A 16035-nucleotide genomic window follows, 5' to 3' on the forward strand; every position below is an offset into this window, starting at 1 on the left:
CATGAGGACATGGGTTCGATCCCTGGCCTTGGTGGGGTTCAAGGATCCACTGTTGCCATGTACCATGGTGTAGGTCACAGATACAGCTCAGATATGGCACTGCTGTGGCTGTGGTGTAGGCTGGCAGTAGCAGCTGCAATTCGACCCTTAGACTGGGAACTTCCATTTGTCATAGGTGTGGCCCTAAAAAAAGAGACAAAAAACAAAATAAATAAATGAGGTACATAGAGCAGTCAAATTAATAGACATAAAGTAGAATAATGGTTCCCAGGGGCCTTGGGGTTAGAGGAGTGGGGAGTTGTTTAGTAGATATAGAGTTTTAGTTTTGCAACAAAAAAAAAATGTGGAGGTTGATTGTACAACAGTGTGAATAAATTTGTTACTGCACTATACACTTAAAAATGGTCCAAATAGTAAGCTTTATGTTATATCTTACCACAATTGAAAGTTTAAAAATTGATTTTTTTAAAAGCAAAGGCAATACAGTCTCAATTTCCTGGCTTTCATAATATTTGATAATTATGTAAGATATTAACATTGGGGGAAATGGGTGATGGGTACCAAGAAACCTCCCTGAACAATTTTGCAAGTTGTTAGGAGTCTGTAATTATTTCAAAATAAAAGGGCTTTTAAAACAATAAATACTCAAGAGCCGTCACTTTGTAATTATCATACTACAATTTGCAATTATCTATATTCTTGAGATATTTATATCTGTCGTATGGTGGAAACACTCTATAATTTTGTGCTACTGCACATCTTCTCTCAACTCTCTTTTCAGCTGGTAGCTTGAAATCAGCTCTGGTGGGAGTATTTACACTTTGAAAACCATCAAACCCTGCTCATCAGGGCTTCCCCTTAACAACCCCCGGCCCATTGTTAAGCCTTTGCCAGCAGCCTGTGGTCCAGGTGTCCTCAGTATTAAAACTAGCTTAGCAGTGAAGTCCTGTGCTCGCGAGAAGATGAGACGAATAAGAGGGGACCAACTGACCTCAAGCAGTTGCTTTGAAACCTCAGAGTTGGGGAATTACAACCAAGGAGTGTCCTCCTTTGCTGTTTTTCCCAAGAAGGCTGTGATAGTTGATTGTGTGTGTCAGCTAGACTGAGCTAAGGGATGCCCCGTGAGCTGGTAGAACATTATTTCAAGCACATCTGTGAAGGTGTTCGCAGGAGAGATTGGCATTTGAATCGATGGACTTAGGAAAGAAGAGCCTTGCTCAGGAATGTGAGCAGCTATCAGCCAGGCCTTACTTTTTTTTTTTTTTTTCCAGGTCCTGAACAGAACAAAAAGGTAAAAGAAGCAAGTATTCTCTCCCTCCCTCCCTCCCTCCGTCCCTCCCTCTCTCCTCCCCTCCCTTTTCCTCCCCACTCCCCTCTCTTCTTTCACTAGAGCTGAAACTGCCTTTTCCCGCCTTAGGGTATTAGGATACCGGAGCTCCTGGTTCTCCAGCCTTCAACACTGAGATTGACGACAGCTGCCCAGTGAGGTTTACAGTCAGGCCTTTGCTTTCAAACTGAAGCATACAGCCTGCTTTCCTGGGTCTCCAGCTTGCAGATGGCAGATCATGGGACTCCCCAGCCTCGTGAGCACGGTGAGCCAATTGATTTAATAAATCTCCTCTTATCTATCTATGTACATCTGTTCTATATGTGCTGTTTCTCTGGAGAACTCTGATTAATACAGAGGCAAAGGAGAAATTGCTGACCTGCAGGGTCGTTTTGAGAGGTGAGGGGGTGACTGATGGTGGGTTTCCTTGAAGCGGGTTTTTTTCTTGCTAGGAGCTGTCTACCCTAGGGCTCATCCATTCCCCATCTCTCAAATTCTTAGTAGTGTCTGGTTTTCCCCTATTTCCTGCTCTTTGGGTGGACACACCTTTTTTCCTAAATTTTGGCTATGAGAGGGACTGCAGACACTTTGAAGTTTTTAAAATAGGAGATTCAGGAGAAATTTGGCTCTGAACAGGTATTATTTCTAAAATTCTGAAAAAAGCGTACTCCTTCCATGAGCGCCAGCTGAAACCATAGCTCTCGAAGGAACCCCAGTCCCACTCAAGCATCGAGTTCTTCACTAAACCAAGTAGGAAAAGAAACTTGAAAGAATGGATTTTGGACTTGAAGGATTTTAGACTTTAAACTTTTAAGGCACAAGAACAAGCAGTTCTGATTTGGGATTTTAATTCCTTTGTACCTACTTGTCTTTGGACTTAAATATACAAAACAAATTTCATCTTTAGATTTTCATTTCTCTCTGGGATTTTGATAGTGAGAAGAGATTTATTTCCACAGTAGATGTAGTTCCATATTGTTGGAGTTTTTATTATTAGAGTACCTTAATATTTTTGTTGAGTCTTATGCAGAACCTCTGATACGCCATACTGGGCAAAGTAATTGGACATAGTTGGGCATGACAAATAAGAAACTAATTTTCAGCATCTTTGGTGTTGACTTGTTTGTGTATTTTCTTACCTATTTCCTAGCCTCCTGGGAGTCAAAATCTACATTCCCACCAACAAGCCCAGAATGGCACCTAAAAGAGAAGTGGATGGTTTGAGAGGAGGAGATTTAGGAAGGGGGTACTTAACCAAGAACAGCCTATGGTCGACCTATAGGCTTAATAACTAAAGCTGAGGAAGTAGGAACAGAATTCCTTTCTTCTGTAACTGGCTTCCATGAGGAGGCCTTTTCCCTAAGCATGCTCTTCTCATTTTTTCACTCCATCCCAAGGTAATTGGAGTGATTTTTCTGATTGGTAAATCTGTGAAGAAAAAAAACCACTAATTCACATTCTCAGCTCTGTCCTTCCTTTTAAAAGCCAACAGCCCTCAAGAAGTTCACATCCCCTGCCAACCCACCCAGTCCCTTCACCCCTCCTGGGTTAAATCTACTTTTTTTTTTTTTTTTCCTTTTCTAGGGCTGTACCCACGGCATATGGAGCTTCCCAGGCTAGGGGTGAAATCAGAGCCATAGCTGCTGGCCTATGCTGGAGTCACAGCAACATAGGAGCCGAGCCGCATCTTCGACCTACACCACAGCTCACGGCAATGCCGGCTCCCCAACCCACCGAGTGAGGCCAGGGATTGAACCCACAACCTCATGGTTCCCAGTTGGGTTCATTAACCACTGAGCCATGATGGGAACTCCTAAATCTACTTAATTGTGGGTTAAGTATTGGGAAGAACACAAGGTTACAGACCTAGAGCCACATCCTCCAACCTCACCTCTAACAGTAATGAAGAAGTGATCAAAATTATGTCCTATGTATTTACTCTGTTTCATTTCCTCACTTTATCCAAACCTCAGACAAGGAAGAGGGCTGCTTTTTATTTTGGGGTCCTCTTGAAAATACCAATATGAGTATTTCATATTTTTCAAAGAGAAATGCTGTTCATCAGGGCTTCGAAAGAGTAAATAACAAAAGCTATTATAAAATCCAAAATGCTACAAATGGCTGAATCTTGACATATAATATCTCAATCTTAAGAGATTATATCTTCCAGTTAGCAAGCATGAGCTGTCTCTGATATCCATCTTCTTTCCCTGAATCATTTATAACCATTTTCAACAGAATAAAAGTAATAGAAACTGCAAGATACATACTGTATCCAAAACTTGCTTAACTGTTTCCAGTAGGAAAGTAATTCATTCCGTTATCGTCTCCTAACCGTAGTTAATAGCAAACAAACAGTTGAGTGAGACATTTCCTGAACTTTAGAAAAGAAAATCAATAAAATTCCTTTTAAATATAGCAATTTTTTTTTTCTAATTCACAGCTTTAACAAAAATATCAAGAAAGACCTTTTGATTTGGAACATATTGATTTTCTTTAATAACCAAAATGTGTTCCATAAGGAATTTATTAAATGACAATATGCTGTCTACCAAAAGCCTAATGCTGTCCTGAATCCAACCTGTACTATGTGGCCAGATATAATGTGGTGTGACAAAATACAATTTAAAAAGATAAACTGTTGGAGTTCCCGTCTTGGCGCGGTGGTTAACGAATCTGACTAGGAACCATGAGGTTGTGGGTTCGGCCCCTGCCCTTGCTCAGTGGGTTAATGATCCCGGTGTTGCGGTGAGCTGTGGTGTAGGTTGTAGACGCATCTTCGATCCCGCATTGCTGTGGCTCTGGCGTAGGCTGGCAGCTACAGCTCCGATTAGACCCCTAGACTGGGAACCTCCATATGCCGCAGGAGCAGCCGAAGAAATGGCAAAAAAAAAAAGATAAATTGTTGTTCCCAAGAGTAAGATTCTTTTTCTTTTCTTTTTTTTTTTTTGTCTTTTGTTGTTGTTGCTATTTCTTGGGCGGCTCCCGCGGCATATGGAGGTTCCCAGGCTAGGGGTCGAATCGGAGCTGTAGCCACCGGCCTGCGCCAGAGCCACAGCAACGCGGGATCCGAGCCGCGTCTGCAACCTACACCACAGCTCACGGCAACGCCAGATCGTTAACCTACTGAGCAAGGGCAGGGATCGAACCGGCAACCTCATGGTTTCTAGTCGGATTCGTTAACCACTGCGCCACGATGGGAACTCCTCAAGAGTAAGATTCTTATCAATCTCATAGCTGATGATGGTCTTTGAACTATTTTATTTTTAGGAGCTGCCAATGCTGTTTACAGCAGGACAGATACAACATTTAAGGAGGAAGTAAGAGAAAGCATAGTGACAATGTTTTTGTAATATATTATCAAATATATCAAATATATATGTCAAATATATACTCCCCAGGCAGGGGAGTGTCCTGGTGGCTCAGCAGGTTAAGGATAAGAAGTTGTCACTGCTGTGACTTTGATTTGATTCCTAGCCTGGGAACCTCCACATGCTATGCGTGTGGCCAGAAAATTTAAAAAATAGGGAGACTAAGCATCACTTTAAAAAACATGGAGGAGGGGAGTTCCCACTGTGGCTTAGAGGGTTAAGAACCCAATGCTGTCTCCCCAAGGATGCAGGTTCAGTCCCTGGCTTCGCTCTGTGGGTTAAGGATCTGACATTGCCTCAAGCTATGGCATAGGTCACAGATGCAGCTCAGATCTAGCATTGCTGCGGCTGTGGCATAGGCCAACAGCTACAGCTCTGATTTGACCCCTAACCCATGAACTTCCGTATGTTGCAGGTGTGGCCATAAAAAATTTTTTAGAAAGGAGTTTCCGCTGTGGTTCAGCAGAAACGAATCTGACTAGTATCCATGAGGACGAAGTTTGATCCCTGGCCTCGCCCAATGGGTTAAGGATGGGGTGTTGCCATGAGCTGTGGTGTAGGTCGCAGAGGCAGCTCGGATCCCACATTGCTGTGGCTGTGGTGTAGGCCAGCAGCTGTACCTCCAGTTTGACCCCTAGCCCAGGAACCTCCATATGCTGCCAGTATGGCCCTAAAAAGATAAAAAATAAAAAATAAAATTTTTAATTTTTAAAAAAATTTAAATATGGCGAGGAATTATGAATCATTTCGCAATTATTCCTGCTTTGAAATAGCATATCCAAGCAAGAATGAAGATAAAGGAGGAAAATATCATAGACCCTATCTGCCAGTACACTGGTTCCAAAGTACGTCTTGTTGTTTGAAGTCATATATTCTTATTGAAGAATAGGAATTCTAACTAGCCTCCTGGCAAAAATTGACAAGCTAATTCAAAAATTCATATGGGTACATGGGTCCAAGGAGAAATCTTGAGAAATTAATGTTTTTATTTTATTGAAGTACACCTGATTTACAAAGTTGTTAGTTTCAGCTGTATAGCAAAGTAAATCAGTTATACATACACACATGGTCATTCTTTTTCAGATTCTTTTCCCATATAGGTTATTACAGAATAGTGGGTAGAGTTCTCTGTGCTATATAGTAGGTCCTTGTTGGTTATCTCTTTTATATATAGTAGTGTGTATACGTTAATCCCAAACTCCTAGTTTATTCCTCTCCCCCCATGTTTCTGCGTTGTTAACCATAAGTTTGTTGTATGTCTGTGGGTCCATTGCTGTTTTGTAAATAAGTTCTTTTGTGTTACTTCTTTTAGATTCCACATATAAGTGATATCAGATGATATCTGTCTTTGTCCGATTTATATCACTCAATCTGGTAATCTCTAGGTTCATCCATGTTGTTGCAAATGGCACAATTTAATTCTTTTTATGGCTAAGTAATAGTCCATTGTATATATGTACCAGATCTTCTTTATCCATTTCATCTGTCGGTGGACATTAGGGCTGCTTCCATGTCTTGGCTATTGTAAATTGTGCAGAAGTGAACACAGGGGTGCATGTATCTTTTTGAATTATGGATTTGCCTGGATATATGCCCAGAGTGGGATTGCTGCATCATATTTAGTTTATTGAGGACTCTCCATACTGTTTTCTATAGTGGCTGCACCACCTTACATTCCCACCAACAGTTGTAGGAGGGTTTCCTTTTCTCCACACCATTTATTTGCAAACTTTTTGATGATGGCCATTCTAACCACTGTGAGGTGATACCAAATTGTGGTTCTGACTTGACTTTATCTAATAATTAGGGATGCAGAGCATCTTTTTGTGTGCTTTTTAGCCATCTGTCTTCTTTGTAGAAATGTCTATTTAGGTCTTCTGCCCATTTTTTGATGGGGTTTTTGTTTTTTTGATGGAAAGCTGCATGAGCTGTTGGTATATTTTGGAGATTAATCCCTTGTTGGTTGTTTCATTTGCAAAGATTTTCTTCCTTTCCGTGGGTTAATTTTTCTTTATTTATTTATTTATTTATTTATTTGTCTTTTTGCCATTTCTTGGGCCACTCCCGTGGCACATGGAGGTTCCCAGTCTAGGTGTCTAATCAGAGCTGTAGCTGCCAGCCTATGCCAGAGCCACAGCAACGCAGGATCCAAGCCGCGTCTGCGACCTACACCACAGCTCACGGCAACGCCGGATCCTCAACCCACTGAGCAAGGCCAGGGATCGAACGCGCAACCTCATGGATCCTAGTCGGATTCGTTAACCATTTTCTATGTATAGTATCATTTCATCTATAGACAATTAACAGTTATGCTGCTTCTCCAGTTTTCCATTTCCTTTTATTTCTTTTTCTTCTCTGATTTCCATGGCTAGGACTTCCAAAACTATGTTGAATAAAATGGCAAGAGTGGACGTCCTTATCTTTCTATACTTCTGAGGATGGTCCCAAGGTATTATTTAGAATCTCTTGGGATCTTTTGACATATAACTGCAGAGAAAGAAGTGCACAAGTTGCATGGAAGGGAAAGCATTAGGCATGAGAGGGGTCCCTTTTCTTTTTAAAGAATGAGGCACAGGAATATGCAGTGTATAAAGAAGTAATTGAGAGAGAGTCTTCAAGCAACCAAGAATAGCTTCCACACAAGTGGAGAGGCTGCTTCAACTGGCAAAGGAGAATCAGTATATTGGGAATTTGTGGTCTGAGTCAGCCAAATTCTCCAGTATATCTCATTCTGATATTTATATAATGCTCTTTCCTGATCAGTATCCTAACTTTGTCATAAGAGACTAGACAAGACTATGAATTAATAAATTGGACAACCTTGAAGATCAGATGTTTCATTTGGCTTATAATTATTTCACTTCTTTACCTGCAACAGTTGATCTGGAAAAAAGTCTTAGATTTGTATAATATAGTCATAGAAAGCCCTTGGCTTTCTACTGATAGCTTGAACTCACAATTTAGAAATCTTAGCTTGTCATTCTTTCTTGCAAAGTTGTTCAGTGGTATCAGAAGCAATCACAATACCTCCACAGTCTTCGAATTCCACTCACCCCTCATATCATCCTAAGGCAGTAGCACTTGGAAGTCCAAAGTCTTGCCTTCTGTTGACATATTTAGTACAAGTGATCCAAACAAAATGGCTAATTAAGTCATTCTATGGATCACTTCCATGTGCTACTGCCTTAGGATGATATGAGGGGTGGGCTGTGAAAATCCAGTTCCTTAATTTTAGCTGGAATCTTCTCATTTTCATCTCAAACAAGGCCAAATAACCAATCTCAGCTCCACTACCTCACCGCCCCCCCCCCCACCTTTCCCTGAGGAAAAGTGCCTACAACCATTCCTGGTAAAACAAACAAACAGACAAAATCTCCAGGATTCAATTTCCTAAAACAGTATTTAATGGCTAGCTCACAAATTAACTAGGAAAGCAGGCAAGAATCAAGAGAAGCAATGCAGATAACACCACAGCCAGAAATAGACCCAGAAAGCTAGTCTACTAGGGCACTGCTCCTGCTGCCACTGAACACAGGTGCTGCAGCTTGCACCGTTGTCCTCCCCGGAATTCAATCCTGGATACAACAGTTGGCAGCACAGACACTCTGGTGCCTGCCAACTGGATGCTGCTGCTACCACTGAAAGAAATCTCCACTGTCTTTGTTTCTTTTTGTCATTAGTTTCAAATTCAGAATCACAGATGAGTCCATCTGATTGGCAGAACCTAAGTCAAGGGCCTCATCCCAGCTGGCAGAGGAGCTGAAACACTAGGTGTCTGTTCATGTCAACTTCTCTTTTGGGTGGCAAGGAATCGCTTAAATTCAAGGGGAGTTTAAATGCTGGACATGAGTAATTACAAGTGTCTGTTACACATGTAATGTTCTGAGTAAATGCTGCAGAATGTAATGGGTGTGTACAAAGTTGTTTGGATTTTATCCATAGTATAGTTAATACATACAGTGTAGTGCCTCTCTCATAGCAGGCGTTAGGTAGTGATTGCTATTAATAGTATCATAAAACTATCATCATTACTGTCATAATCATGGCCATCATTACTACAAAACATCAGCCTACAGGGATCGAAGAATAAAGGACCAAATGAGATAATGAAAGTCTCGGGTACACTGTAGTAACCGATGACAGAGACACTTATATGGCCCCTCCTGATGCCATGACACTGTATAACACCCTCTAGAAATTAGATGTGACCAAAGGATGGGGGAAGGAAACTCTAAACCTACTAAAAAGAACACAGATTTTTCACTGATGGATCAGAGACTCATAAGAGGAAAAAAAGTTAAGGAAAATCCAGAGGAGGTAGATTTTTGTGTACTTAACTAAAGACTGACATTGTACACACTACACCTTATTATTCCAGGTGCTCCATACCAGCCAAGTAAGGTGCCTGTACGACCCCCTCAGGAAAGCTTCAGGAGACCTGCCACAATCACTGTCCCTTTGGGGAAAAATCTTCTGGGGTGGGGGGAGAAAAGAATATTTGAATTCTTCACACACTGACTACATTGAGTACTGGATTGACTCACCGCAGTGAAAACCGATGAGCCATTTATAGGCTCTTCTGCAGCTTGTGAGGAGATAAGGCCCCAAGTTTATACTTGGGGAGTCCTCATCTTCTTTTAGCAAGTATGAACTCAAGTCACAAAGAGATACAAAAGCAATTAATCTTAATGGCAGGATGAGAGAAAGTAGCTGAGTCAACATAATGGCAGTGGGGTAATCTGATTAACGGCTATATCTTCCTTCCATCCTAGTTTGCACCCCCCTCTTTGCAATACGACTTTTCTCCCTCTCCCTTGTATAAGTCAGGTCTGTTTCTCCAAATCCTTGGATCTAGGCTGGCATTTTTAACTTATTTTGGCCAACAGGGTGTGGTGTAAGGTGTCTTACTTGAGTTCTGAAGCCTAGGCCTAAAGGAGTCTTGCAGCATCTCTTTTGCCCTCTTGAAATGCTGCCCTGAGAACCTGATGCTGTGAAGAAACTTGGGGTGAAAGACAATAGCATGGCAAAAGGACTGAATCCATGAGTGTGTCCAGGTAGGATAAGCAGCGGTGCCCAACAAACACACAAAATCATGAGAAATAATCAGTTGTACTTGTTTTAAACTAAGTTTAGGACTGTTTGTTACCCTGTGACCACCATGTAAGCTGGGAAAGCCTACAGAAGAATAAGGGGCCATACTGAGGAGATTCAAAGGACCCCAGCTGACTGCCAGTACCAACTGTGAGGCATCTGAGTGGGGTTACCTGCTACTTTCTAACCTTAAACCAAGCACAGCAACATGACTAAGCTCAGGCAAAAAGCAGCTGACTGCCAAAGTCAGTCCATAGAATATTGAGCAATAATAAATCTTGATTTCTCTTTCTTCTGCCCATATTTTACCCATTGGCAAATCCTGCCAGCTTTACCTTCAAAATACATGGTGAATCTAGTCACTTCTCATCAGCTCTGTCACTACCATACTGGTCCAAGCTACAGTTATCTCTTGAATGGATTATAAAATGATGTCCTAACAAGTCTTTTCGGAGTGATGAAAATAGCCTATATTTTATTGTGGTAATGGATACATGACCGTGTACATTTATCAAAAGTCATCAAGATGCACATTTTAAAGGAGTAGATTTTATTGTCTTTAAATTATAAATCAATAACCTTGACTTTTAAAAAGTAACATGAAGCCATCCAAGCTTTCAGGTCATATTCAAACCAAGTACAGTGTTAAACCCACTGCATTTTTCTACAACAAGTGCAAAATAATCTTTGCTATGGAGCAAAGAGAAGAAACCAGGCTATAAAAACATCAGAATTTAATGTAAATAAACAAATGCATGTACACGTCACACTATTTCAGCGACGCTTATGGAACTGGATATAATTATAATAAACATGCTCAAGGAGAAAACTTAATGAGCTATTAGAGGCAAAAATCTCTGTATTAAATGATCCTGTATATCATAGAAGGCAATTCAGGGAAGCAGTTACTACCGTCAGCTGGTGCTCTCCCATAGTTTGCTATAGAGATGAATGAAGGGATTGGCGTGCAGAGGACTGATAGCAGCTCTTGGCATACTTGCAGTACATATTTGAAAACAGCATAAACAGTTTTTGTTCTCTCTTTTTTTCTTCCAATTTTATTGAAGTATAATTGACATATGCACTGCGTAAGTTTAAAGGGTATATAGCATAATGATTTGACTTACATACATCATGAAATAATTACCACAAGTTTAGTGAACATCCATCATCCTATATAGACACAAAATTAAAGAGAAAAAAATTTTTTCTTGGGATAACAAAGCTTATGATTTACACTCTTAACAGCTTTCATATAAAACATACAGCAGTGTTAGTTATGTTTATCATCTTGTACATCCCATCCCTAGGACTTATTTTATAACTAGAAGTTTGTAGCTTTACTGCCTTCATCCAGTTTCCTCCCCACTACCTTCCACCTCTGTTAACCACAAATGTGGTCTCTTTTTCTATGGGTTTGTTTTTGAAGTATAATTGATCTAGGATGCTGTATTAGTTCTTGTTACACAACGGAATGATTTGATAGATCTGTACATTTCAAAATGTCCAATTATAATCCATCACCATAGAAAGATATTACATGGTTATTATATTCCCCACCTTGTACATTTCATACCCCTGACTCACTTATTTTACAAGTGGAAGTTTGTACCTCTTAATCTCCCTTACCTATTTCTTTCCTCCTTCTAAGCCCCTCCCCTCTGGCAACCACCTGAATGTTTTGTTTCTTTATGTTTGTACATTTGTTTTTTAAAAAAAGATTTCACATATAAATCAGACATTATTTGTCTTTCTCTAACTTATTTCACTTAATATACTCTCAGCCCATCCATGTTGTCGCAAATGGCACGTTTTTATTCTTTTTATGACTGAATAATATTCTATCATATGGGTATACACACATACACACACCATATTTTATCTATCCATTCATTTATCAGTGGGCACTGAGGTTGTTTCCATATCTTGTCCATTATAGATTAATACTGCATTGAATATAGGGGTGCCTCTATCTTTTTGTATTAGTAGTTTTGTTTTTTTCAGATACATACCCAAGAGTAGAATTGCCAAGTCGTGGATCATATGGTAGTTCTACTTTTAATTTTTTGAGGAATCGCTGTACTGTTTTCCACAGTGGATGCACCAGTCTACATTTCCACCATCACTGTACCAGGGTTCTCTTTTCTCTACATCCTCACCAACACTTATTATTTGTTCTATTTTTGATCATAGCTATTCTGACAGGTGTGAGGTGATATTACATTGTAGATTTGATTTGCATGTCTCTAAATCATTAGTGATGTTTAGTTCTTTTCATGTGCCTATTGGGTATTGCTACATCTTTTTGGGAAAATGTCTACTTGTGTCCTCTGCGCATTTTTTAATCATGTAATTTGTTGGTTTCCTGTTGAATTTTATGAGGGGTTTTTTTGGTATGTTTTGGATATTAACCCCTTGTCGAATATATGGCTTGCAAATATCTTCCCCAGTCAGCAAGCGACCTTTTCATTTTTATTGAATAGTTTCCTTCACTGTGCAAAATATATTTAGTTTGATGTAGTTGCATTTGTTTGTTTTTGCTTTTGTTTCCCTTGCCTGATGAAAGAGATCGAAAAAAACATTACTAAAACCAATGTCATTGAGCTTACTGTGTATTTTTTGTTCTAGAAGTTTTGTGGTTTCAGGTCTTTAAATCTTTAATCCATTTTGAATTTATTTTGGGTTATAGTGTAAGAGAGAAATCTAGTTTGATTCTTTGGTGTGGAGCTGTCCAGTTTTTCCAACACCTTTTATTGAAGAGGCTACATTTTCCCAATTGTGTATTCTTGCCTCCTTTGTCACAGATCAGTTGCCCACATAAGTGTGGATTCATTTCTGGGCCCTCTGTCCTGTTCCATTGATCTGTATGTGTTTGTGTGCCAGTGCCATACTGTTTTGATGACTGTGGCTCTGTAATATAGTTTGAACTCAAGATGCATGATACCTCCAGTTTTGCTCTTTCTCAAAACTGTTTTGGCTATTCAAGGTCTTTTCTATTTCCAAAATTTAGAATCATTTTTTCTAGTTTTGTAAAAAATGTCATTGGTACTTTGATTGAGATTGCATTGAATCTGTAGATTGCCTTGAGTAGTATGGTCATTTTGATGACACTAATTCTTCCAATATATGAACATAGTGTATCTTTTATTCATTTCTGGCATCTGCAATTTATTTCACTAGTGCCTTATAATTTTCCAAGTATAGATCTTTTGCCTCTTTAGTTAGATTTTTTTTCCCTAGGTAGTTCATTATTTTGATGCAGTAAGATGGTTTTCTTAAATTTTTTTGATAGTTCATTGTTAGTATATACAACAGATTTCTGTATATTAATTTTGTATCCTGCACCATTACTAAGTTCGTTCGTAAGTTGTAGTATTTTGGTAGCATCTTTAGGATTTCCTGTGTATAGTATCATGTCATCTGCAAAAAAATGGCACTTTTACTTTTTCCTTTCCCTTTTGTTTCTTTTTCTTGTATGATTGCTATGGTTAGGACTTCCAGTAATATGTTGTAAACGTGGTAAGAGTGGACATCCTTGTCTTGTTCCTAATCTTAGAGGAAAGTCTTTGAGCTTGATTTTTTTTTTTTTTTAAGCTATGGGTTTATCATATATGGCCTGTATTATGTTGAGGAAAATTCCCTCCAAAACCACTTTGTTGAGTTTTTATTGTAAATAGATCTGGAAATTTGTCAAAAAGTTTTTTCTACATCTTTTGAGATGATTAAATGACTTTCATTCTTGAATTTGTTAATGTGGTCTCTCACATTGATTGATTTATGGATATTGCATTATCCTTGCATCCCTTGAAAAATACCACTTGATCATGGTTTATGATCTATCCTTTTAATATATTGCTAAATTTGGTCTCCAGTTATTTTATTAAGGATTTTTGCAACTACATTCACCAGTGATATTGGCCTGTAATTTTCCCTTTTCTGTGACATCTTTCCCTGGTATTTGTTTCATGGTTATGCTGGCCTCATAGAATGCATTCAGAAGCATTCCTTCCTTTGCAGTATTTTGGAATATTTTGAGAAGGATAAGTGTTAACTCTTTTCAAAATACTCAGTAGAATTCACCTATGACGCCCCATTTGGTTGTAGGGAGCTCCTCTGTTGGGAGTATTTTTATTACTGATTCAATTTGATTACTAGTAATTGGTCTGTACATATTTTCTATTTCTTCCCGCCTCATTCCTTGCAAGATTGTATATTTCTAGGAATTTGTCCATTTCTCCTAGGTTTTCCATTTTATTGGTATACAGTTGTTCATACTAATCTCTCATGACCTTTTGTATTTCTGTGGCGTCAGTTGTAACTTTTCCTTTTTCATTTCTGATTCTATTGATTGGGCCCTCTCTCTTTTTTCCTTGATGAGTATGGCTAAATGTTTATCAATTTTGTTTATTTTTTCAAAGGGTCACTTCTTACTTTCATTGACATTTTCTTGGGTGTTTTTAGTCTCTTTTTCATTTATGATTTTAGTCTCTATTTTATTTATGATTTCTTTCCTTCTACTAACTTTGGGTTTTGTTTGTCCTTCTTTTTCTAGTTCCTTTAAATGTAAGCTTAGGTTGTTTATTTGTGGTTTTTCCTGTTTCCTGAGGTAGATTTTTATGACTATAAACTTCATTCTTAGGACTGCTTTTGCTGTATGCCATAGGTTTGGATCATTGTGTTTTCATTTTATTTGTCTCCAGGTATTTTTTTTTATTTCTTCTTTAATTTTTTCTTTTTTTTTTTTTTCTTTTTTTTTTTTTTTTTTTTTTTTGGTAATCCTTTGGTTGTTTAGTAGCATATTGTTTAGCCTCTACAAGTTACTGGGGGTTTTGGTTTGTTTGGATTTTGGGTGTTTTTGTTTGTGTTTGTTTTGTTTTGCTTTGCTTTTTGGCCACCGTGCAGCATTTGGAGTTCCCAGGCCATGCACTAGATATGAGCCACAGTTTTGACCCACATCACAGCTGCAGCAACACCAGATGCTTAACCCACTGTGCTTGGCCAGGAGTCAAACCTGCATCCCAGTGCTCCATAGCAGCCACCACTCCCATTGCACCACAGCAGGAACTCCAGTTTTTGCAGTTTCTTTGTTGTAGTTGCACTGTGGTTGGAAAAGATGCCTGATATGATTTCAGTCTTCTTAAAATTATTGAGATCTGTTTTGTGCTAGCATGTGATCTATCCTGGAGAATAGTATGTGTGAACAGTAAAAGAATGTGTATGCTGCTGCTTTGGACAGAATGTTCTATATACATATCTATTAAGTTTAAGGCTGTTATTTCCTTATTGATTTTCTCTCTGAATGATCTGTCCATTGATATAAGAGTAGTGTTAAAGTGCCCTACTATTATTGTGTGACTGTCAATTTATCCTTTTTGTATGTTATTATTTGCATTACATATTTAGGTGTTCCTGTTGGGAGCACACATATTTACAATTGTTAAAGTTTCTGTTTGGATCAACCCTTGATCATTATGTAGTGTCCTTCTTTGCTCTTGCTACAGTCTTTATTTTAAAGTCTATTTTGGAGTTCCCTTACAGTACAGCAGATTAAGGATCTAGTGTTGTTACTGCTGTGGCTATGGTTGCTGCTGTGGTGCAGTTTCATCCCTGGCCTGGAAACTTCCACATACCATGGGTGCAGCTTAAGTAAATAAATGAAGTCTATTTTGTCTGACATAAATATCACTACACCCTCAGCTTTTGTTTCATTTCATTTGCATTACAGACTTTGTGTATTTGTACATCTAGAATGAGTCTTTTGTAAGCTGTATATATATATATATATATATATATACACACACACACACATATATATATATATATATACACACACACACACATATATATATATATATATATACACACACACACATATATATATATGTATATCTTGTTTTTTTATCATTTGACCACTGTGTATCTTTCAGTTGGAGCACTTAGTTCCTTTACATTTAAAATAATAGATAGGTATGTACTTCTTGCTACATTGTTATTTTTCTACTTTGTTTCTTTCTTCTTCTTTTGCTGTTTCCCCTTGTGATTTAATGACTGTCTTTAGTGTTTTATTTGGAATCCCTTCTCTTTTTTGTATATATATCTATAGAGATATTTGGTTTGTGCTTACTGTGAAACATATATAGCAGTGTCTGTGTGTTTGTGTCTGTGTGGCTGGCTATTTAAGCTGCTGATCGCTAAGTATGAACACATTTTAACAACCCTACATTTTTACTCTTCCTATTTTCAGTT

At 38.6% G+C, this 16035-nt stretch overlaps 1 protein-coding gene across 2 annotated transcripts in view; it reads left to right on the top strand.

Moving 5' to 3' along the window:
• Nucleotides 1-16035, top strand: part of LOC110259779 (uncharacterized) — a 117796-nt gene that overhangs the window by 90603 nt on the left and 11158 nt on the right. For both annotated transcript variants that reach the window (XM_085014561.1, XM_085014560.1), the window contains 2 exons: nt 1272-1291; nt 1426-1592. In XM_085014561.1, coding sequence (XP_084870687.1) covers nt 1272-1291; nt 1426-1486 — 81 coding nt within the window. In that variant the 3' untranslated portion in view covers nt 1487-1592. The remainder of the gene's footprint in view (nt 1-1271; nt 1292-1425; nt 1593-16035) is intronic.

Source organism: Sus scrofa, chromosome 2 (genome assembly GCF_054392235.1).
Source record: "Sus scrofa isolate SSC_HxYL_T2T_F1_AM1 chromosome 2, Sscrofa_HxYL_maternal_Yorkshire_Landrace_v2.0, whole genome shotgun sequence".
In the NCBI taxonomy this organism is placed as follows: domain Eukaryota; kingdom Metazoa; phylum Chordata; class Mammalia; order Artiodactyla; family Suidae; genus Sus; species Sus scrofa.